The sequence below is a fragment of the Dermacentor albipictus genome, chromosome 5 (assembly GCF_038994185.2).
Source record: "Dermacentor albipictus isolate Rhodes 1998 colony chromosome 5, USDA_Dalb.pri_finalv2, whole genome shotgun sequence".
Classification (NCBI taxonomy): Eukaryota; Metazoa; Arthropoda; class Arachnida; order Ixodida; family Ixodidae; genus Dermacentor; species Dermacentor albipictus.
Window position 1 is genome coordinate 131,187,404 of NC_091825.1, and position 24,250 is coordinate 131,211,653.

At 43.6% G+C, this 24,250-nt stretch overlaps 1 protein-coding gene across 3 annotated transcripts in view; it reads left to right on the forward strand.

Annotated features, from left to right (window-relative positions):
* LOC135906384 (relaxin receptor 1-like) overlaps positions 1-24,250 on the forward strand; it is a 100,909-nt gene that overhangs the window by 71,245 nt on the left and 5,414 nt on the right. The window contains exons 1-16 of one of the 3 annotated variants that reach the window (XM_065437761.1): positions 230-478; positions 1,627-1,729; positions 7,618-7,689; positions 10,067-10,138; positions 10,546-10,617; positions 11,253-11,324; positions 11,914-11,985; positions 12,885-12,956; positions 13,042-13,113; positions 14,949-15,017; positions 16,179-16,250; positions 17,679-17,750; positions 18,133-18,331; positions 19,215-19,626; positions 21,733-21,960; positions 22,774-23,015. In XM_065437761.1, coding sequence (XP_065293833.1) covers positions 421-478; positions 1,627-1,729; positions 7,618-7,689; positions 10,067-10,138; positions 10,546-10,617; positions 11,253-11,324; positions 11,914-11,985; positions 12,885-12,956; positions 13,042-13,113; positions 14,949-15,017; positions 16,179-16,250; positions 17,679-17,750; positions 18,133-18,331; positions 19,215-19,626; positions 21,733-21,960; positions 22,774-23,015 — 1,959 coding nt within the window. In that variant the 5' untranslated portion in view covers positions 230-420. Of the gene's footprint in view, positions 1-229; positions 479-1,626; positions 1,730-7,617; positions 7,690-10,066; positions 10,139-10,545; positions 10,618-11,252; positions 11,325-11,913; positions 11,986-12,884; positions 12,957-13,041; positions 13,114-14,948; positions 15,018-16,178; positions 16,251-17,678; positions 17,751-18,132; positions 18,332-19,214; positions 19,627-21,732; positions 21,961-22,773; positions 23,102-24,250 lie in introns of those variants that run through there. The other 2 variants (XM_065437758.1, XM_065437760.1) reach the window with 2 other exon arrangements.

The window sequence follows — 24,250 nt, forward strand, 5'->3', positions numbered from 1 at the left end:
GTTTGCCAGCTTTCAACAGACGTCGCGTCCCCAAACCGAAGTGCGGATGCAGGCGCATTCGAACCGCTCGAGCTAAATAATATAAAAATAACTAATACTACAGCAAACGCAATAACAATATCTTGGCACGATGCGAAATATTGCTGGTCGCCAGCACTCGAGGCTGCCAACTCGCTGATGCATGTTGCCAGTTGCTGGTTACCTATTTCGACAACCAGAGGGCGCATGCGAACCGCAACGCACACATGCGGTTTCAGCGTAAATGCAATTTTGTGACCGATCGCGACGACCGTCCGTTTTTCACGATCCGCATGCATGCGGTGCGGCGTGCGGCGATGGGCGGTTTGAGCGTAAATCGGCCCTAACCCGCCCAAACCGCTCCCGTTTACCGGATTAGCGTACAAGCTAAACGTCTCTATTATGAGCGAAACCGCGCGCACCGGACCGAACAAGCAAGCTGCAAGGGTGAGCGACGAGGGTAAGCGCGAGCGGCGAGGAGGCCAGGAGAAGCAGAGGTCGGGAGAGAAGGAATGCCGCTACTTTTGTTCAAGTGGCTTACGAGGCGCGCTACTCTTGTGCCATCTCGTAGCCGTCGTCGCCGCAGAGCGGCACTACGCTTTTCTTCTCACCACACTCCTTCCTCCTCTACTTTTCACCTCATGCTTTCAGTGCAGACTCATCGTCCGCTTTCTTCCTCGCGCTCTCTTCGCTTTTCATCCCCCGCTACGCTCCACGTCCACTCTTTCATCCTTCGCTTTCATCCAACGCAGGAACGGGTGTCTAAGGGCTTATTCACACTGGCGACTGGCAGTAATCGCGCGACCAAGTTGGTCGCAAAGCGACCAGTCGCAAATGGTCGCAAACTGTCACTTTTCTCGAAATGTGATCATTTTGGGCTAGTCGCTCTCTGCGCGATTTTTCAGTTGCGCGACCGTGGTCGCGAAACTGATAAATCAGTCAGCGGTGCACCGGAAGTGATCTTTGATATGTCTACATCCGGCCCTCTCCCTCGTCGCGGCAAATTCCGCGTAGATTACGAGAGTTCTCATTGAAAACGATAATCTCCGGTATAGCGACTTGCGGGTGGCGCTCAGCCGGGCTTGCCGGTGTGTACATCAGTCGCCCTCTGTGGCTTTTTGATCGCGAGTCGCAAATGGTCGCGCGACCTCCTCAAGTCGCCGGTGTGAACGAGCCCTAAGAGCTGCGCTCTAAAAGAGAGACCAAGGAAAACCACGCCACAGCGCTTATTTTGTAGTTCAGTATGCGCCCGCGTATGCTGAAAACACAGCCTAAAGAGCTTAGCAGTGAAAGAGATTTCGTTCGTACCAGCATTCATTTTGGACGACACCGTTCGCACAACTGAGCGCGGCACTTTGAAGCATTCAAATGCTTAGTGCAAGTGACACTGCAGAAAACAATACGCGCCTCACTGTGCATAAGGGCGTCATAGCTAAGTGTGGTCGTACTGACGGGCTTTCTTTTTTTTTTACGGTGTTCCTTCTTTGTTCTTTTACTTGATGTCTGGTTTCTCCTAGATGTTTTTCTGCGGGAACACGAAAAAAAAAAAGAAAGCGAAGGCAAGAAAGCGTGGTGCATTCATTTCGCCTGCTATTTCGCTTGTTTCAGATTGGGTGTATCCGGGCTGTCGCTGCGTGGAACGGAGCTTTTATTGCGAAAATACGGGCCTCACTGAGCTCCCATCGACGGTGCCGCGAGATGCTATTGACCTGTGAGTACTTTTGTAAACGCTGACGTAATAGCTGCAGCAAAACTGCACTAATCGGCCCCGCCCAGTAAATACATAAAAAATAAATGAATGAACGAACAAATCAATAAGTGATCAAATAGATAAGTCTATAAATAAATATCTATGGGCCTTTTGACAATAGTTCATTGCGATTCAGGCATTAGTTGGAAAACGCGGAGCGTTAGAAATGTCTGGTTTGAGGAGTTCGTTTCTTAGGATTCAAAGAGTAAAAGAAAACAAAAAAAAAGCGGGGAAGTGACGACTTTGCTCTTCTGCTGTCTTTTGCCTGTGCCTATTTCGTTGCTCATTTTCAATGATGCAATGAAAAGGAGATGTTGGCCAACGATCATGGCGGCGGCTTCTCCTTGTAAAGAAGTGAATAGTGTGTTTTGACGAAGGTCATATATACGCTATATTAACAGATAATCACCACGGTGGCGTCGAGACGTATATGTGCTTATGTGTTGCGGTGCTATGTGTATCCTTCGCTGAACAGACGCGATTTAAGGCGTACGCGCCAAGCGATCACTAAGCGCCGATATCAAGGCACGATGACGACCTCGGCGAGGGCTCTTAAGCAGTGCGTAGCATGGAAACCATTCAATATCATTACATCAGAGGTCGCGCTGTCTTAGGTGAGAAAAAGGTGTCCAAGGGTTTGTCGTTCCTTTCTTTATTGCTGCCCTTCTTTTCTTTCTGTCTTCATTACGTTTCTTAAGTTTTCTTTATTTTATTTTTCTTGTATCTTCATTTTCTTTTTCTTTCTTTTCTTTATTTCTATTTCGTATTTCACTTCTTTCTCTTCTTCTATTTTTTCGCTTCTTCGCTTCTTCCCATCCTTTCTTTCTTTGTTTGTTTCTTTCTTTCATTTTCTTTCTTTCTTTCTTTCTTTCTTTCTTTCTTTCTTTCTTTCTTTCTTTGTGTTCTTCTTTTTATGTACATATTTTATTCTCTCTGATTTTCTCTTCTTTCTCTCTTATTCGTTTTCACTTCCCTGGTTCAGGGTTCCCCATATAAAGTCAATATAGCCAAATAGGAAAAAACCTAAATAGTCGAATCTGGTTGACGTCAAGCAAGTCACATGACATATAGTGTATCGGATTATGGTAAGGTGGCAGCAGACGTGCGTAAAACTATATGCCTGTGTTGGTTTCATAATCCCCCACTCGCAGAAATGTGGGTCTTATTGCAATCGAGAACAGCACGTCAGAAGCAGAATAAGAAATCGCCTTCGAACAATAATAATGTGTGGCACCCTGGCCTAGCGCAATTTCTTTCGAATCTTCCCACACGCGAACCTAATTTTCTTTATTCACATGTGCGTGGGTTGCGGGGAAAAAGAAGAAGGGAGGTGGAGGTGAGAGGGTGTGAAATACAGATGGTGTGAGAGGGTGTGCAGAGAAACGAGCTTAGTTAACATTCACAAGTCTCACTTCATTAGATAAGTGACGATCTCTATTCGCATATGAAGGAGTCTGGACCAGCCGCCATTACAATTTCGGAATATTGGAGACATCAAAACACTACTACTCGGGTAGTTATAGCGCAAGGAATAAGAAATTTCGCAAGCGACTTGTAGCAGCATATGTGTAAAAAAAAAAGAAAGAAAAGAAAACAGAGAAAAACAAGCTTCATAACGTAATATTACTTCGGTTCCAGATAAAATGCAGAATGGGGAAGGAATTTGTAACAATACCGGCACTCAATTAAAGGCCCCTTCACGGCACAACCTTCTGCCGACCAAGTTTCGAGGTCTTAGATGAAAGAATACGAACTCGTCATGATTAATCCTTGCTGTCTGCTCCAAAGCACATGACCTTTCAGCTTTCAGAACGTGCGACGTACCTCCCTCTCGTGCGAGGCTCTTTATCGCTTATAATTTCGTCGCCTGAAGAACTATCAGTAACATGTGTAAAGGAAGTGGCATTGTAAGAATGAAAAGAGAGTTATTTTTAGTGATATTTGGAATATTGTTAGTGATATTTGGATAGTGGAGTAGACAGGAGAAAACATATTACTGCTCGTTTCTTCCGTCATTGCGCTGGAAGTAGAATTTCGCTCTACTGACTCTCGTCTGTCGTTATATCAGTTAAAGTCGAAAGATTTACGCTTAAAAGATAACTTTACTTCCCGAGTTCCTTTCTGGATTGGTTGGAAAGGCGAAATTGCTTTACTCGACCTTCACTCCGCCGGATTTGATTAAGCTTGTTGCATTTAAAAGGCTAAAATAAATCAGGCCAACCAACCATAGTCTAGTATACTACTCTATATATACAGACCATCGAATTCTTTTTATAATGTTGTTCGAAATCGAAATTAAAAATAAAGAAACTGAAGCATCAAGTTTACAACCCTGTGCCTCAGCAATAAACGACGACACCACAATTCTGTGAACCACACTTATCGAGGCACCTAAAGAGAACGAAATATGCGATGCAGATCTCTGAGATCTCTGCCCCCCCCTCCCCCCCCCCAGATTCTACTGTTCTACTGCCAAGAGTTTAGAGGTAGAACACTTTATGCACATGAAGTAAACATGAAATAAACATGAAGTAAACCATTTAGTTGTATTGTCATCTTTAAAGGTAGTAATTATTTTTAGCAAGAGCTTTGCGTGGGAAACATAAAAACCTTGACAAATGTAAGAAAGGATGAGAGTCATCTTTCCGCTATTACTGATAATCTACGAAACGTTATGATCTCTTTGAACAACCTGCGTTATAGTAGATATCCCCTAGCAACACCCATGTTGAGTTGATGAAAATAAATTATGGGCATTAAGATAATTAGTGAGATGCTTAACTAATATGCTGTGGTAAACCGGAACAGCTGCTCGTAGGACAGATTAGCCTATAATTACTAATATCTGTTATGCTGCCACCTCTGTGAACCAGTATTATATTGGCCCGTTTACAAGCTCTTGGGAAAGTAATCTGGCTAATGAAAGATTGAAAAGCTATAGTTAGGTATTTAGCATCCAACTCGGCAGTATACCGACGTTAGAGTTCGTTAAGCATGCAATCAGTACCAGCACTTTCCTCAGTGTTAATGCAAAGAAGTAGATTCAGAACAGCTTCTTCCTTAATTACGATCTCACTAGTGGAAGAACGGTTTTGGGAAACTGAGAAGTTCGGTACTTTTCCATCATCCCGAGTGAAAACGTCAGAAAAACGCAATAAAATCTTCACTGCGCTCCGGCACAAGTCTTTAATCACGTGGATGATCGATCTTATTCGTCTGTGGATTTATGCACCACTAAAATTTTTCTGGCGCTTCCGAGAGAAAAGTTTTCAGCGTAATGATAAAGGCTCATCCCTTGATATTCTACTGAGGCTATGAGGTTTCGTTCTCATTTGACGTAGGATACTTTTCATTTCAGGCCTCGAATTTTTGGAACGCGCCTTCCCTTTTCTCTGGATTATTCCTTTCGCCTGCATTATTTATTTATTTATTTATTTATTTATTTATAGTTGTTTTAGACGCAGTACGTTATTTCTTTCATTTGCGAACAAAACCCATTATATGAATAGCGTGTGTATAGTACTCTATCGATGAAGTAGCTACATATCAGGGTTAGGGCGACACCACGAATTCCAAAGAATAGCAATTCATTAGTAGGATGGTATGTTTGATGGAGTCGAAATCTTTTCTGATGTCTAGAAAAAGACTGACCATATGCAAGTTGTTCTCAAAATCACTGGGCATGTTTTCTTTGGTCTCAAGATGTGCCATTTGTGTAGACATACGTTCACCGAAGTCAAATCCTTCTTCTACAATAGCACAATTTTCATATAGGAATTTGGTTAATCGGCACTTTAAGAGTCGTTTCAGCACTGTTATCTCCATGCTTCCATGATGTAGCTTCACCATCAGGTTTACTGGCACGTAGCTACGTTTTTGTAATCACGATGATTTATTTATTTATTTATTTATTTATTTATTTATTTATTTATTTATTTATTTATTTCAATACCTTCAATGCCCGAAGGCGTTACAGAAGGCACTCGAGAAAAAAAAAGTACATGCCATTAGCAGTTAGTGCAACAAAATGGGGCGTCAACTTTGTGGTGGTGGTTAATACGACATGAAAGATAAGTTGGCTCACAGAGTTAATTTTTCGTGCGTGCATTACAAAAAAAAAATAAAAGAGAGGGCGGTAAGCTGCAATGTTTCATCGATGATACACTTGAAAAGCAGAAAAAATCCGACAAAATGAAATGCGCAGTGCGGTTTTGTACAGAGTACCGATTCTAGTAGATTAATAAGAAATCCTTGACTATCATCCAACTAAGCACATATAATTCACATATACATATACATACACATTTACATCTTACAGGTGTTTTATACAATTTTATATGAGGAGGCGACAGTGCCTTTGAAGCATTGCGACGTAAATAACCTTACATGCGATTAGCATCAATAACAATTTATATGATTTCGCCAAGAAATGTTAGCTGGTATTTGAACGCCTAGATACTCACTCATAAGAGGTTGCTTTGTCTAACACAAAGCGATCAATGGTATAAAGAAGAGGGTTGCAGGTGGCCGATTTTCGGGAGATTCTAATTTCTTAACACTTTTTAGTATTCACACGCATTTGCCATGCGTTTCACCAGTTAGTGAAGGTCACACTGATGTTCTCTAAAGTCAGCAACAGAAGACATTACGCGATAAATAGCGTCCGTTGAGGCCATTTCACTGCTATTGAGGCCATTGAAGAAGCGAGAAAAAAAAAATGGAGCTGGGCAGGCCATGTAATGCGTAGAGCAGATAACCGGGGGACCATGACGCTTACAAAATGGCTGCCAAAGGAAGCGAAGTGCAGTCGATTACCGCAAAAAAATTAGGTGGTGTTTTAAATTGAAGAAATCTGCAGGCGGAAGTTGGAATGAACTTGCGCAAGACAGGGGCAATTGAATATCGCTGATAAAGGGCTTCGTCCTGAAGTGAACATAAAGATAGGCTGCTACTGATGCTGCTGCTTCTGCTTCTGCTGCTGCTTATGATGATGACGTGAACAAGTGAGTAACAAGGTAAAAAAGAGAAGGAACAGAGAGAGAACGCTAGCTGCAGTCATATACCAAGCTGTGTATCACAAGCTGTATATCACAAGTTAATGCGGGAGACGTCAGCGAACGAACGATAGTGTGTAAAAAATAATAGCCAAATACATGAAAGGGAAAGCTCCGCGAAACGTCCGCCGTTGAAGCACCAGCGTGCTGAATACGGCCACGATCGTTGATTCTTACCGAGAACGATTCCTGAAATGAACGCGAACCTCTCTGCGTATGTAAAACACACGTTTGCTGTTGGAATCTTCAATCATTGATAGTAAGGAGTATAGTTCCGTGTGCTTAAAATATCCTTACCTCTGCCTACTCCGAAGAACCCTATTTCAGTCGTCAATGCTTCGATTAGCGTAAAATATTTGAAAGGATAAGGCGGGAGCGAAAAAGAACGCTAGATTCGATGAAATGTTTAGGCGCACGGACGTAATGTGCCAGATTTCTCAATTTTGATTTTTGTGCAAGGTGCTTGAAGTGTTTTTATTTTTAGTATTTGGTCTTCGTATTAGTGACATCCACACGTCGACGTCTCAAATTGTGCATCCACATAAAGTCGGGTTCGCATTTCAACATAGCTTGTGGATGGTATAGCGCATAAACATAAATTTTTATGGTGACACTAAACTGAGATCTCAGCAGTGCATAATCATTGCACGAGATCACACGTTGAATAGGTGAAAAATAGAGAAAATTTCATGCATCGCATTTAGTTTTATAGCACCTAACTGCCTCACGAAAACTTTGCTTAACATAAATTATATTTCCGCTGAATCTGCATAATGTTCTTTTAATCTCTTGCAGGGATTTATCCGGAAACGTCTTCACAACGCTGCATACGAACGACTTCCCCGCAATGCCGTACCTTGAGACACTGTAAGTGTTGCGCAGATTCACGCAGTTTGACAGGCCTATATACCTCTCAATCGCGATGGTATTGAACTGCAGCTTCGTTGTCGACAGATCGGTTGAACACTGTTATACGAGGCTCGAATTTCGACTCCTTAATCTGGTTCTATGGAAATATGAAGACAAACGTTATCAACTGCGACATTCAAGACGTAGCCTTGCGAAACAGCGAAGCTTACTTAATTATTTCAAAATATCCGCGTTGCCAAATTGGTTCTTCTTTTACCACGAAGAAGGACATTACACGAAAACTGAATATAATGGCAACGTATAGAAGAAAAAAACAAGCAGAATCTGCACCTCCTACGCGCTACTATAAGGTGAAACATGATGAACGTAAAAAGGAACCTGAGACACCCCAAAGTATTCCGATCAAATGTTGGTGGAGCTCGTGCTTAAGTTTCAGAGACTAAACTTAGCATGGTAAAGATAGAGAAATGACCTCCTTCGTCCATATTTTTTTTTTTTTTTTGTACACCGCTTTCTGCCAAACAACGTTATTTTGAAGCTTGAATTTCTGGTGCAAGTCTTGGAGTCTTTCATGCGGATTACGCGCGAAAAGCCTACAGAAAGAGAATTGCCCGAAGTTTATATATATATATATATATATATATATATATATATATATATATATATATATATATATATATATATATATATATATATATATATATATATATATAGGTGAAGAAACGGAGCACACCTACGAAAATTGCACTTTTAAAAATGCAATTTTCGTAGGTGCAATTTCTCAAAATGCAATTTTCTTCAACTACCTACAGAATTTTTCCTTCTATGATACATATATATATATATAGACTTGCCAAGCAGTCGGAAATGACCTGGTTAGGGAACCTTTTTTTTCCCGCTTCTCTTTCATGCACCGCCCACTCGCACAATCTTTCCGGGCAACGCTACGTGCCGCACATGTAGCACCGTTTTTAGGCTCATCTCGCCTTCTTTCTATGCACGGAGGTACATGCCATTACCGCAACATCTCGTCCGTTCACGCGAGAGCACTCAGAGTGCTCCCGGCCTCTCGCGTTTCTGTGCCCCAGCGTTAGCCCGGATCTTATTTTGCCATCGTGGCAGAAGCATTCGCGACTTCCGTCCGGAGTCCGGCTTCCTCAGTGTCGCCCTCACAACATTCCCTCTGGGATAGAGAGGAATATTAAATAAGCCGTTGACGGCCTTTCGAGCCTTTTTCTTTTTTTTTTCCTTTACGACACGCATCTTGATGTGGGCAGAAGGTCCACTGTGACGTGCAAAAAACATTATTCCGCGGAAGTTCCTGTTTACGCGAATGCTATAGTTTGCGGAAATAGGAGACATGCTTGGCGGAAATAGCTGCTTTAAACGCGCCAACGGTAACATAGCATCTTTTGCGTAGGAACAGCTTTCTGTCGCCTTTATGGGCGCTGAGACATTCATTCACAGTCCATATTTGGTGGAGGTAGCACATGATCACAGGAAATAAAGCAGCGGTTGAAGAAGAAAACAACATTCGTGCTAGCACGCACAGAGAAATGTCAGTGCCCGGAAAATCCTGGTTAACATGCTCGACCTCCATAATAATTTTGCTGACTGCGACCATATGCGCGTCCGCTATCTGTCAACATGTCTGCGCACCGGAAATGGGCAGCAGAGCAAAGAAATAATGCTGTCCGCGGTACTTAACAGGGACTATATTATATGCCAGCATGTGTCTCGCGAAATGTGCCAACACTAGCACGCGGAAATAAGATCGTTATACTAACAGTACTACTGCTGGAGATAATTATTAGGAGGGCCGCGTTTAGAGTTAAAAATCTTGCAAAAAAAAACCGTTTTAACGACAGCGTATAGGTTTGATTCAAGAGCCATCATCTTATAAAGTGCGAGACCTGGTGGCGACACTACATTCTAATTCTCGGGTTAGCTGTCACTGACGTCAGAAATTGTTGGCATTACTGACCAATAACAGTGAAATATTCATTACTAAAAGATTACTACGGTTCTACCAATAAGGTCACAATAATAAATAAAATACTAGTACATTATCGTGCTATCTTCGCAAAAAACGACTGTGTTTCATGAAAGCAGGGGAAATGTAAAGCATCATGCAATGACGTCATAGCCGCTGCATGCAATTGAGGCTATACGGTCCCTTCATTGGATGTGTTTAGTGTAATGAAACATTATTTTCTTGGGAAAAAGCACGAAATATGCGTGGAAATATTATGTATAAGTTTAATTTGCAGCATATTGTTTGAAGTTAGTCTTTTTTAGCGCTGTTCTTAGATAGGTGAAAAGAACATTGACCAACAGCAGCTACTCACAACTGCATTGTCTGCACTCATCTCAGGTCCCTGTCCTCATCGAAAGTCGAAGAGCTCTCTGAAAAGGTGTTTGAAAATCTTCCAAGTTTGAAAGAAGTGTAAGTACGCAGTCCGACTTTCGGAAAACAAACACGCGCTTCTTTTCGAAGCGCTGTTCCTGTCGATAACAAGCAAAAGACGAAAATAATGCTTCTTCGTGGCGAGGCACGTGGCATACCTCGCATGAAGAAGCGGAAGTTTTTTTGATCGGGAGAACTCGGGTCATGCAGTCATTCGCTATGACAGAAAAGCCTGCTCACAAACACTCAAATACCATGATAGTCTCATTATAAAACAAATTGCCCGTTTGTCGATTGCATGTTTAAAGAAAACATAAAAAAGAAAGTATTTATCTCACTTGTTTTGTGAAAACTGTTAACTGAAAGCGAGGCTCTTTTATTATGCATCAGAAATCGGCTTCAGATGTTGCTTACTGACAGGCGATATAAATGTTTCCTTGTACCAGATACCTCATGGGAAACGACATCGTTTGGCTTCGTGACTACACTTTCGAAGGAAGCAAGGAGCTAGAAAATCTGTAAGTATACTCGAGGCCCATCAAATTATTTTTTTAAAATTTATTTTCAAATTAAAGGTAAACCTATAGGACGAACTGATATCGGGAAGGTGTACAGAAATAAATATATCAGTTAGTGTAAACATAAAACAGAGAAAATTGTTGCTTTGAGCTAGATACTTAAAGGAAGCCGAAAGCATAAAATGAAATTAATGAAGTACAGAAATTGACGATTTGTTCAGGGCCCCCAAGAAAGACCTAACACACAGTTTTCAGTTGCAGAAAGCCACTTGCTCAAGTTATGTAAACTACATTCGCCCTATTGTTCCTTGGCAGGTTAACGTTTCAGGGTACTCAAAACTAAACGCATCGATTTTGGCAACCTTTACTGGAGTTTCGGAACTGATCTTACACGCAACAGGCAAGCCTAGATTTGCAACCGTAGTCTTCTATTCACCTCTCGCCCTTTTAATTAGGGCCTCGCATTGCTCACAGACGAGTTCATTTAGTCAACTCTGCAAGAATTTGTGAAATGTGCTAATACAATTTGAACAATTCAGTTGCACGGTTTCCCGCGCGTTAGTAAAGAGATTTATGCTTTGCTTTAAAGGAGTTGCTGCTGTATGTGTTTTTATTTATTTATTTATTTATTGCAGTGTATTATCACACAACGCTATCCGAGACATATCGACCGAAGCATTCAGTGGGCTTGACAACCTCAGCGTTCTGTGAGTCTTTTTCTTACATTTTTTTTAAATCAGCGATTTGAGTGTATTGCCAGATCACTGTATATTTTGTCGAGTATTTTGACAAAGTGTCCTCGAGGAAAAATAGGTACAAATGTAATAAGTTCGAATTCTGAAAGAAAGGCGAAAATACATGAAAATGAAGCTTGAACAGCATTTCGGAACGGAATAAACAAAGCGAATTAGCTACGCTACGCATTATGCCTTCCCAGAAAAAAAAAGAAGAAAAAAATTTTGAACGGCAATACATTCCTCAGCCGGCATCAGTACATCTGGAGCGTTGGCTTTACGTGTTACGTTCTGCTAACAGGCGTTAATAACGGTTTCAGAATCACCTTTATATAGTCGCTCGAGGTTCATGTTTTCACGTTTATTTAATAGGGTGGGGACGCAACTCTGATTACAGCATCGGATTTTACATAACTATTACCGGTTAGCTTCTGCGTCTGCTTTTTGCGAAAAACATTATAGACGTTTGCTTTCTAACTGGAAAAACTAAGTGTCTTCTTTTCTTGTAAAATAAATAGAAAATACGATACAAGTACCTAACATTCTTTCAATAACTCAACAGAGATCTGAGAAGTTGTGCCCTGAGAAGGATCCACCCCAAGCTTTTTCGGCACCTCGAAAGCCTCACAAGCCTGTGAGTGTCATCTTCGTAAAGCAAAGTGGTGATTTGGGAGAGTTGGTTATGCATTGCGAAATGTTTTTTTTTTTTAACTAAAGCATGCCGAAAAATAGAGGGGGCTGAGGGAATGTATCCTGTACTTTCCTTGCTTGGTCAGCGCCTTCCAGTGCGAAAAATCAGTTTTTTGTAAAGACATAGCCACCATTACAATGTTTTCTGCTGTCTATGCTGCTTTATTAATGTCATGTTTGATGGTGAGAGTGCCTTTTTTACGTACATAAACACATATGGGCATATGTGCATGCATGCAGCTCTATATATTTATGTGTGTGTGTGTGTGTGTGTGTGTGTGTGTGTGTGTGTGTGTGTGTGTGTGTGTGTGTGTGTCTGCCTATGTGTGCGCGCGCGCGCGCGCGTGTGTGTGTGTGTTTGTGTGGGTGTGTGTGTGTGAGAGAGAGAGAGAGAGAGAGAGAGGTACCAAGGCTTTCTCTGATGCGTTCGTAATATATGTTCTTATTCAAGATTGAATGTTGAGGATAAGCATCCAGCAACTATTCGTTGGTTATAAAGGATGTCGTAGATGGAGGAATCTGTACTGTATTTTTACCACCTGGAGTTCTTTAACGTGCACTCAGAGAACAATTGAGGATCCTTTCTACACTCCGCCTCCATTCAAGTGCGGCCGCAGTAGGGTATCGAAACCGCGACCTCGTGCTCAGCAAGGCAACGCCATGACTACTGAGCCACCACTAAGGGCGCGATATCGTTCTAGCAGAGGGGAATAATCCAACAATTGCTAATAAGTTTACAGCAGGGTTCACACTGCATTTAGTCCCTAATTTCTAGTATTTACTAGCGAGACCCTGGAATCATTTGAATACTGAAGAATCAGTCATTTTCTTTATTTTTTTCAGGTGGCTTGACGAAAATTCTATCGAAAATTTGCCTCCGGGAACATTCGCGGCGTTGAAGAACCTCGAAATACTGTAAGTCGTGGAGAGAAAAAAAAAAGATACCGCTGAATTTTGCGAGGCCTGCTCTTACTGTTAACAAAGGAATATTTGCTTTCAGGTCGCTAACAAAGAACAAGTTGTCTCGGCTTTCATCCTCGTACTTCAGTGGCCTCTCGATGCTCCTCACCTTGTGAGTGAACATTTCTTTGATTGCTACTCATTCTGAAGGCTCCGAAAAGTCGCCCCCCCCCCCCCAAGAAAAAAATAAAGAGAAGAGAAAGACAATAGAAAGAAAGGCGGCATAAATAAAAAAAAACTGCGGAAACCACCAACGTAGATTATCAATAAACGAATGAACGCGTTCGCTGGTAGAAGTCTGACCACCGAGCAACGACGAAAACGGCCGTTTTCAGTGGTCGAATGGAAAAGAATCCCAACAAGAGAGAGTTTCACGTGCAAATGGAGGCGGGAAGCGACAAACAGTTGCCAAACAAGGGCTGGAGACGACGTTTCGTCAAGGAAGCTCGGCTTCCTCGGTGCAACAGCTGCCAGCAAGGAGAGCAGTTGCTGCCCAGACGAAGACAGTTTCCCTCGTTGAAACGTTGTCTCCAACTCATTTTTCAATCGCTGCGCATCACACAAGGGAAAGAAGGCACGCCCCTCTATATTGTTACGTGGAAGCAATAAAACACCATATGCTGTGCTGTAATTACTCCCACAGCCTGGTTGTGATAAACTCCAATGGCCTGCCTTGGGTGAGAACAGTGTAGAGAAAATTCTGTGCCTTTCTATCCAGCTACATCACGTTACCTTTATGATTGGTTGATTGAATTTAGAGCTCAGAAGCAATACTGGAGCTATTAGAGTTGGCGTCGTGGAGGGCTCCAGAATAATTTCGCCCACTTAGCGTCCTTCAAGGTGCACCTAAATCTAAACACAAAGGAGTTTCTGCATTGAGCCTCCATGGAAATGTGGCCGCCGCGATAGGGAATTCAACCCGCGACCTCAACAGCAGAATGCCAAAGACACGCGGGCACCGCGGCCGCTGTTCCCTTCGAGTGTCGACTGAACGTGACAGAAAGGGACGTTAAGCGAGACTCGTGTGCAGTGAGACTTCCCGCGAGACCCGGGTCACGTTCTGGCGCCGGGCCGCGCTATTTTGTTGAGTACGGCACCGAGCCTTGCGGGACACACGCGAGCGAGGAAGCCTCTGAGCAAACGTATAGCCGCGCCTTTCTGGTTTCCCCGCGTTCGCGAAGGCTCGATGGTCGCAGCTTTACTGGTTTCCTTTCTTTTTCTTTTTTTTTGTAGTCCTAGGCGACTCCTACCTCGGTACACACAATGAATACGGTGTCGTTCTTTCATTTTTACCCTTTCGGCGCTTCTGATAAACAGCGCTATGGTTCATTAGGAAAACTGCAGTGTGGCAGTGTGGACCGTATTATGATGAATGTCCACTTCCGAGAAAAGATGTATAGCCGTATGAAGCAGGAGGCAAAAAAGGAAAGTAAACAAATAGACAAGGGAGACAGTTTATACAGTCAGAAAATTCGATAAAGTATAGGAGTAGTAATAGTGAAATAATAATAATAATAATAATAATAATAATAATAATAAAAGCTGCTAATAATCACAACTATAGGAATATGGGGAGAAGTATAAATAACTACGCTTAAACGTCTTGAAGAAACAGCTTGGTTAACAGTAGCTTATTTTTTCCCGTAGTCAAGGACTCCTTGGAATTGTATCACCTGGGGCGTTGTGTGTGTAAATTCAATTACATAGGTGTTTCTGTATTCCACTTCCACCGGCATATGGCGAAATGGCACGTGAAGGAGCCCGTGATGTTGAACCCTGCCGTGGGAACTCTGCGATGGCTGCGAGTAGGCCTAATTAATTAATTAGCAACCGTAGGCTGCTTGACAATAGTGTGTAAGCGCGACAAGTACGTCCCTCATCCTTAAATGCCGAGGTGGAGCTTTTGTAATTTGGTACATCATGGTCATTTTTTACGTCTCCTTTCAGAAACCTGGCGTACAACAAGATTCGCGTCCTGGAAACACCCTTCCTCGGATTGGATGAAGTGCTAAACATGTAAGCAGAGAACGTAAATCTTGTCGTACATTCTCTTCGTGTCGGTGTAGGCAGGTGACAGCGATTATACCTGCAACATTTTCCCATTTTCGCTTGCGCAAAATCTATCGTGCTATAATTTCTGAACTCCTTTCGTGTCCCCGATAGCCCCCCTCATTTGTGAGGTGCAACTTAATTTTGGGTTACTACTTTTAACTACTAGTTTCAACATGGGATGCCCCGATGGTCAAATTACCGGCAAACATTCTAGAGGATTGGTCGACCTTCGGCCAACAACGACCTCACTTCACCTCACGTCATCTCACCTCATCTTACAGTTTGTCTTGGATATAAAAGATGATTATCGATGGGGAATGTGAACAAAAAAATTTGTGCAAAACTGTTTTAAACGTCTTTCCCATTGGCGATGTGAAGTAGACCACTCTGTGACCGATCTCCCTTGTACTAGCGAATTTAAGTGTTTCAGTAACACTGGGAATAGGTTCTCACGAAATGATTACTGCCATGGGAAGAACGGAGTGATTTCATGCTGTCAAGACGTCGAATTAGTTTTTAAGTGACATGTGTCTCCTTTCGATTTGCATACGCTGCAAGATTTCCTTGCTTCCGCGAAATATTGTATTCCTCCATTGCTGTATAACCAACACTCGCTATTTTTACTGACCGTCAACACTGCAAGATCACCCAGCAATGATAAGGAATAAAGCAAGCGTACATGTTACGGGTCCTACTGCCATGTATTCGTGAAAGCTCTGAAGGAATGCCATGCATGCGACAAGTGAATTTCCTCCCCTTGAAACAAGTAACGAACGAACGATCGAGATATTTACGAACAATTTACCGGCACTACTGCATAAAAGTTTTAAACAAGATCGTTTTCCACTTGCGAAGCTTCCAACGGCACAATATTTTTTTCCTCTTGCTGCTGTCACTATTCGGCTCAATTCCTCCACAGGTGTGTATATTTTAGGCAGCCTTACTTTATGAAACGGTGCACTCTGGTTGAGCTGTCTTAATGACTGCAAGCAACAAGAGTTGAATTTGAGTTCTGACAGAGCAGCCTTGGTCCGCGATAAGTTATAGCTAGGTAGTTTATGTTTGTAGTTACCATGAACATAGTATACGCTTTCCGGTTAACAAGATATTCTTGCGATATTGCAGAGATCTGGAAGGGAACCTGCTGGACTTCGTTCCTGCCGAAACCTTTCAACCACTGAAGCGGCTGCAATCACTGTAAGCATTAGAAGGCATACATTTTTGACGTTTGAGCCTGTAAACACCTGTAACGCTCCATATTACATGCCGGCTTCGGAGCGTGTGCACGTCGATAATAAAATCCGGCTGTTGATCTGGTTCCTCCAGCAAATCTCTTTGTGTGAGTAGCACGCTTCTCCTCACGGAAATTAACGAATCGCGTACCTTTCTTTTTTTTTTGTTATTACAGTTAAAATTTATCGTGATTATGGTGCACGCGCAAGACACTATCAAATTGATCTCGTACACGTATTGTTCACTTCATGTTGCGAAACAGCGGCAGCCACTTGTCACCCCGCCTAGAGGACAATCTGTACATCCCAGATTGCTTATTTCTTCTCGTTCATTCGTTCGATCGTTTGTTTGCTTGTTCATTATTTTATCATCCGTAACATTATTTTTGGGACTTTCAATCTTACTACGCAAATGTAGTTTGTATTGATCGCTTCCTTTCTTTTCTTTTTCTTGAGACAAATATAAATAAAAGAGTTGCCGCCGTTTGCTGGCGATAGCTACGCCTTCTTCAATTGGTTAATTATATGTGATATATTGGTTTCAGTATAAATTCTTGTGCATGTAACACTTTAACAAATAAAACTAACATGTATGAAAACGTGTTAGTTGAAGACCGCAGTTGTCTGGGATGCACAAGTTTCTTTGAGATACACTAATGAGACCAAATACATACTTTGCGGTATAGTGAATATTCGTCACAAATGTCAGCATCTTCGAAGAAGCGTTGAAGGGCTGTCGTTGCTTTGTGGTGAAGTAGTTTTGATTACCGTCTAACCCTGTGGCAAATGAGGATGAGTGATGTGAACGAAGTGAACGAAGTTCTTCTTCAAAGCCGTCTTTTGTGCAGCGCTTAGAACATCCGAGCATATGGTATACGTCGTCGTCTTTGTGATCGCACGAAGATACGGAAAGTCATTTCTTTTCGATTCTACAACACGTCATCAACAATCACCAACGAACCATAAATTATACTGTTGATGGCATGAAAGTCTCCAATCATCTCGAAAGGTTGGATAACATACCATTTTTTTTAATCACTCGCTGCAGCGAGTGTCTGATTCCAGTGGTAGCAGGGGGACGGATTTGTGGTGCGAGCGAATGATTAGATAAAAAAAAAGACTGAAAAATTTTTTTAAATGTTACAGCACGTCTTCTCGTTGGAAAAATAGCTTACGCTTATTCGTCATATTTTGTTAAAACATTTCCATCATTGTTTGCCACGACATTGTAGTCAAAGAAGCACGCTTTAGCCTAGGAAGAGAGAGAGGGAGTGCGGGGTAAACAGTGGTGTGATAACATCGGGCTGTTGTTCTTCTGATTTAGTAGCCACTCCGATATGTTAATTAATATTCACACATGGAGCAAGTAATATATCTTTCCGTTTTCTTTCAGAAACATAAAGAAGAACACACTTCGCAGCTGTTCACCACAAGTCTTCGCGCACCTGCAGAATCTGACGCACATGTAAGCATTAAAACGGTTAAAGGTATTTCACTTTTATTTATTTTGGCACGTTCCAGTTATAATCAAATAACGACAATCAGGGCAAGTGTCTTACTAAGAAGGAGTTGCTAATATACTAGGTTTATTAAAAATACTTCTAAATTACAAGTAAGAACATTTGTTTGGGAAATAACTTATTTCAAAACATCACTGCCGCGCAGTTTCATCCTTTATAAGGTAAATCTTGGAATTATACTTTCCTTCACTTTTGTTATTGGTGAGCTAGAAAGAAGCCTTCTCTGTACAAGTGCACATATAAATTTTGCTGTTGGCCGTGTCACTCTACCATCATCCATAGGAGTTGGTGCTTATAGGCAGCTTAGCGTCGTCTCTCTATATGCAGTTACTTCAGCGAGTTCAGCATGTGCTCGATGGCTCTGCACGTTCGAGTCTGCGAGCCACGTGGGGATGGCATCAGCAGCCTGGCGCATCTGCTGGACAACGTCGTTTTGCGCATATCTGTTTGGATTGTGGCCATCATTGCTTGCGGCGGGAACTTGATGGTTCTCGTCGGAAGGGTCATGTTCAGGGAACACAATGAGGTACTATTCTATCCTCTGCATGTCTTTAAAGCATGTTATCCTCTGCATCTTTAAAGCATGTTTCACCAACTAGCCCATTCTTACACCCTTCTTCACAACGAGGTAACCACAAACGCATTGTGTGTATATATATATATATATATATATATATACATATATATATATATATATATATATATATATATATATATATATATATATATATATATATATATATATATACATATATATATATATTTCAATATGAGCTGCTGTTCGGAGCAGCAGCCATCAGTCAGCATCCACAGTCACGAAATCCCGGGTAGCGCTCTCAAAGAAAGCTTCGCTTCAGTAATATTTCTGGACGACAGAGGACGCGGCACTCCAGGTGGAACTTTTTATAGTTTTTTTTTCTTTTTTAATGTTTAACCTAGGTAGCACATTAGGCAGTATAACAGCAAGAGCTCGGTGGCGCAACCCATCGCCCCGTTCCAAAGGGGACGCTCATAACATCCATCCATCCATCCATCCATCCATCCATCCATCCACTAAAGTCCCTTAAACTTCGTAAAGTAGCTGCACGCTTTCAAGAATGCCGCTCCTCCTCGCGTCCTCTGGCCGACGCCGCGTCGCTATTGGCCTAATAGCATCACGTGTGCCCTCGCGCCGTGCAGCAGCGCCATTTTTTGCTCGAGAATCTTCTACAGAGTGGCGATGAGCGCATATTGGCGCCGTTGCAAGGCTCGAGCAGTGTAGGCGGCGCCACGGTTGAGGAGGGAGCAGGAAAGGGAGGAGGAGGAGTGAAGGCGGAGGAGGAGAGTGTCGCTACTTCACGAAGGTTAAGGGATTGTAGGAGGAACGCAAGCCTCTAAAAAAGAGGCGCGTCGCCCTCTGGCAATCGCAGGTGCACTCCTTCTACATCAAGAACCTCGCGCTCGCCGACCTCCTCATGGGAGTGTACCTGCTGGTGATAGCCACGCACGACGTGAAATTCCGCGGCGAGTACATCCGACACGACTACCGGTGGCGCCACTCGTGGGGCTGCAGCGCGTCCGGGCTGCTCTCGACGGTGAGCAGCGAGGCGTCCGTGTTCACGCTGACCGTGATCACGGTGGACCGGTTCGTCTCCATCCTCTACCCGCTGTCCATCAAGAAGCGCACGCTGCGGTCGGCCACCTGCTGCATGGCCTGCGTCTGGCTCACCACGCTGCTCATGGCGGCCGTGCCCATGTTGTGGCCCCACTACTACGGAACAGACTTCTACGGCAGCAACGGCGTCTGCCTGCCCCTACACATTCACGACCCAGGAACGAAAGGTACGCGCTACGCGCTACAATAGACACTCCAACGCCTTGTATGGGCGTACAAATGCTGCTTGCTCGTCCCGCGGCTTAACACTCCCGTCCTTAAAGAAACGCTAAAGAGAAACAATGGATTAGTTGGACTGACAAAGTATTCTTGAAGAACTCTAGCTTAGTTTAGTTCGCGGTCATAGGTTGTTTATTACAAGAAAAAAAAATGACAGTGAAACTTTTGTTCTCGAAATTCGTTCCAACAGCCAGGTGTCGGCATGTCAGCGTGACGTCACGGATAACAAAGTACTTGCTCACATTTCGGCTGTTGCGGTTCAATAAAGCGACTTGAAACCTAACGAGTACAACTGTTGGTTATATTAGAAAACAATGTAATTCATTCTTGCCGATAAAGGTTTTAACATAGTCCGAGCAGACGGCATCAAAATGCTTGACGTATAACGACTAGCTGCTGAGGGAACTTCAAGGAGACCTCGCCCCCGCTTTTCACTTTTGCGTCTTGTAGGGTAGTTTACTAGCACGGCTCAAATTTGTAGCGACCTTTTTGAGGTGATACCGAATCATTGGTGTGAACCAGGTAATTATTTTTTCTGTGGGTGAGGGCGGGGGGCAGGGGGCGCTGAAGTGAAAATGATCTAAGCTGCAACGCAATTAGCAAAAAGCTGCATTAAATACACTTTAGTGCCTATCGATGCCACATTCTCGTGCGATACACTCGTGGGTCCGGACAGAAGCCATGCCCTGCCCACTCCACGCTCTCTGAGAATGCCAGCAATTTAGTGCTCGCAGAAGTAACTGTGCAGCAAGCCCTCCTTTATTTCTGCAGATTTTGATTAGCCTCACCTCGTTCCCCACATATAGGTTGCCCGGTATCCACCCCTGGTCAGATATTTCCGTGCTCACCAGATGGTCAGACTTAATACAAAGTTATCAACTACGAATTTTATCATCGCACGTGTAATATGAGCTCGCTTTCATGTGCAATACATTTTATAGCCCTAATCATAATGAGTGTTCACGTGACCATACTTTGGGCAACGGTAAAAATACCATCGTAACTATTTATGGCGCGAACTCACGGTATTCTTTAAATGCGCGGAAAGGATAGTGTGGTATTGTGGTAACGAATGGTAATGAAATCGAGCCCCAGAGATGATTTTGATGAGTAGAGGTAAAGAATAACAAAATTACTGAGAAATGAGTAAGCTATTGCATAAATTGTGGTTCAGTCTCGGTGATTTATTTATACTAATTTAAGAACGAGAAAAGCTCAAATGCGTGCGACTACTTGAGTCTAAATTTGCATTGATTTTGTTGCGTTTTTAAAATAACATGTTTATTGTTTTTCAAAGATAACCAACATTCTCTGCCACACCTAAGCCCACAGTGTGCTGGGCGGGCAGGCAGATCATCAAAGCCCGCCGAGAAACGCTACAGTAGTGTATATGCAGCCGATAAAAATACCTTAAGAAGAGGGGGAAAATAATCTACTGTACGAGAAACGATTAATATTGCTTTGTCTTCTTTGACATGAAGGAATGATATGCAAAACAAACCTTATTTAGTGAGCTCCAACGCACATGATGTGGGAGAAAAAAAATGAACTTTCTATGAGCAGCCTAATTCATGGGTTATACGCTACTCCATCACTCACTAAACGAGTCTCCTAGCAAACACAACAAGTAAATGCGGGACCCATCGCATTTTCATAAGCTCGCATTGCTAAAGGATATGGCCTTGCGTCACTTTCTCTTGAGTAAATCGGCCCCATGTCATATGCCTACGAAGAGAGCAACGTTAGCAATTTGTTTTTTTTTATTTAAGTGAATATTAGGAGAGGTTGGCGCCTTCATGGTGGCACCGGCTACTCCTTGTCACTTGGCAAAGGAAACAAATTTGCGTAAAAAGGGACAATAGCGACACGAAATATGGCATTCAGTAGAACACTGGATGAATAAAAAATACACAGTCCAACAGTAAGTACATCAGGCGCAAAGTTCTGTGCATTAGTTCAGTCCACGTACGCATATATAAAGTCAGATATTTTGTACAGCCAAAACACACAACACATGCAATGCACTGCAATTTGTTCTTTGTCTTTTCACACAGGTTGGGAATACTCGGCGTTTGTGTTCTGCACGGTGAACACCATCGCGTTCAGCTTCATCGCTTATGCCTACCTGAGCATGTTCGTCACCATCAAACACTCCAAAGTTGGCCTACGCTCAACTCAGCAGCTACACGACCGTGCTATCGCCAAACGCTTCGCATTCATCGTGGGCACTGACTTCATGTGCTGGATGCCCATAGTCGTCATCAAGATCATCGCCATCGCAGGTGTGTGTCCTTGCCCCTTCGTCCTCCTCTGAAGTAGAACAGCAAGCTGTGTGCAACTGAAATGCCTCTGCAGTGCGACGCTATGCCGGAAGTCTTGCTTTTATTCTCTCCTTTACTACGCGCGTAGTCCTGACCCCATGTTCAGGACCAGATGAATCCCACCAACATTTATCGTCGACGCTTACATGTAGCCAGGTTGAAAACAAGCCGCTCAATTATACATGCACTAATTATGCATGAGCGTACTCGCTCGTCACTTAATGAAGCAAGCGATCACATTTCTAACTCAACCTGTACCTGAATTTCGGCCTTTCTAGAATACAATACGTGCTGCAAGTTGATGACCAAAAATAGGCAGTCAAAAAAAAAAAAAGAGAGAGAGATAGACAGGCGGATAACTAAACGCGCTGTCCTGATTCACTAAAATGTGCTGTGTAGCTGGTTCGCATTTAATTTACGGCGATAACGACGAATACACGTGGTGATCGAACAGGGAAGCGTTCTTCAATAGGAACGTTGATGCGAGGTCTGTAAAACAAGCTCTTGCCCGAAACCAAGTACCGGCGTGGCCGACGTACTGCGCTCCACTATACAAATTTCTCTACCAACGTTCAATCAAGTTTTGTCTCGTTCTCTTCACCTCGTTCGGATGTACAAATCGTGGCTGTAAAATGGGGCCTTCCGGATTGGGAGTGAGGTAGCGGGGGCTTCCAATAGTCTTCCTTCTTTTGCTTTATTCAAATGACGACCGGTTCCAACGACGACACCGATTTAGCTGTATAGACAATGTCGCGCCTGTACGCCGTGACGCAGGGATTCCCATCGACGAGACCCTGTACGCCTGGGTCGCCGTGTTCCTGCTGCCGGTGAACACGGCGCTGAACCCCGTGCTGTACACGCTCACCACGCGGCTGTTCAAGCAGCAGCTGCACTGCTTCCTGGCCAAGCTGCGCGAGTGCCGGCAGGCGTCGGCCGAGCGCCACTCGGCGCAGTCGTGGTCCTCGCTGCCCTACGACCGGAGCTTCAAGCGCCACTTCCCTTCCACAAGCTCTGACGTGAGCTTCCCACTACGCTTTCCCCGTTTCACCGCTTTCGCCACAGTAGAGACCGACGTTCTGCGAAATCCTGGGTCCTCGAGCAGGTTGGTGGCAGCGGACCCGCTTTTAAGCGAGCAGCTAGCTGCTATACAGGCTGCATACGTACGCGAATGCGCCAGGGAGACGAGCGATACCTCGCGTGTTCGATAGTCAGCAAGCAGAGAGAGAGAGAGAAGTGAAGACGGAAAGGCAGGGAGGTTAACCAGACTGAGTCCAGTTTGCTACCCTACACGTGGGGAGGGGAATGGGGAGTGAAAGAGGGAGAGAGAGAACTTAGGTGTATGATGTCTAGAGTCGGGTACTCAAGTCTGTTGCCCTAAGGTAGCGAAAAAGCGCTCGAACTGCTTTCTGGGCCAATGAACTGTGAGGCCAGGCTCCCAAGATCTTTGCTTCCGTAAATGGCCTGTCATCCAGTCTATTTAAAGCACACTGGAGAGCCTCACGTTGAAGTCGGCAAGCAGTTTCGCCCTTTATTCAGGTCCTGTACAAGGTGTTGCCACCTGCCTGGCTAGTCCCATGTTGGGACCGGGAGGTCAAGCCTCCTAGCCCTGTCACGGGCGTAGTGGATAGCCAGGGCATAAGGGGATTTATCTCGACATTTTATCGTCTGCTACTCTAAGGCGTTCCGCGCTAAATTTGTTCGCTAACTGCCGTCGAGCAAACTCAGGTGATCGAGAAACTAAGGGAATTCCGCATAGCACCCCTGGACGATTTCGTGACTCTCAATGCAAAACGCTAATCCGTGAGAGACCCAAAAGCAACCACATATTTATTCCGCATAAAAGCAAGGACAGTCTATTGATAGGGGCGCTATAAAAGAAAGCTATTCCAAAGGGTTTCTATTCCATTACCGCCATTAGCCTTACACGATTCGCCAAACGTTCGCGGGCCACACCCACTTCACTTGTATGTCACGCAGCATGTCTGTCAATCTTACTATGCATGATTAGGGCGAACAAAGAAAGCATATATATTTTTCATTCTGCGCCTTTGTCGCCCTAAGCCCTCTGCTATCGGTCGAAATTTTTCGCGTGGTGCCCACTTCGCCTGAGTTTAACGCCGCGTCACACCTCCAAAGCTCACCACGTCGAAGTGGGGTGTACCCACCAAACATTTATTATTATGCTTAATACGACATTTTATTTTTTATTTTTTATTTGGAAAGCCGGAGAATGCTCGGTTCCGAAAGGACT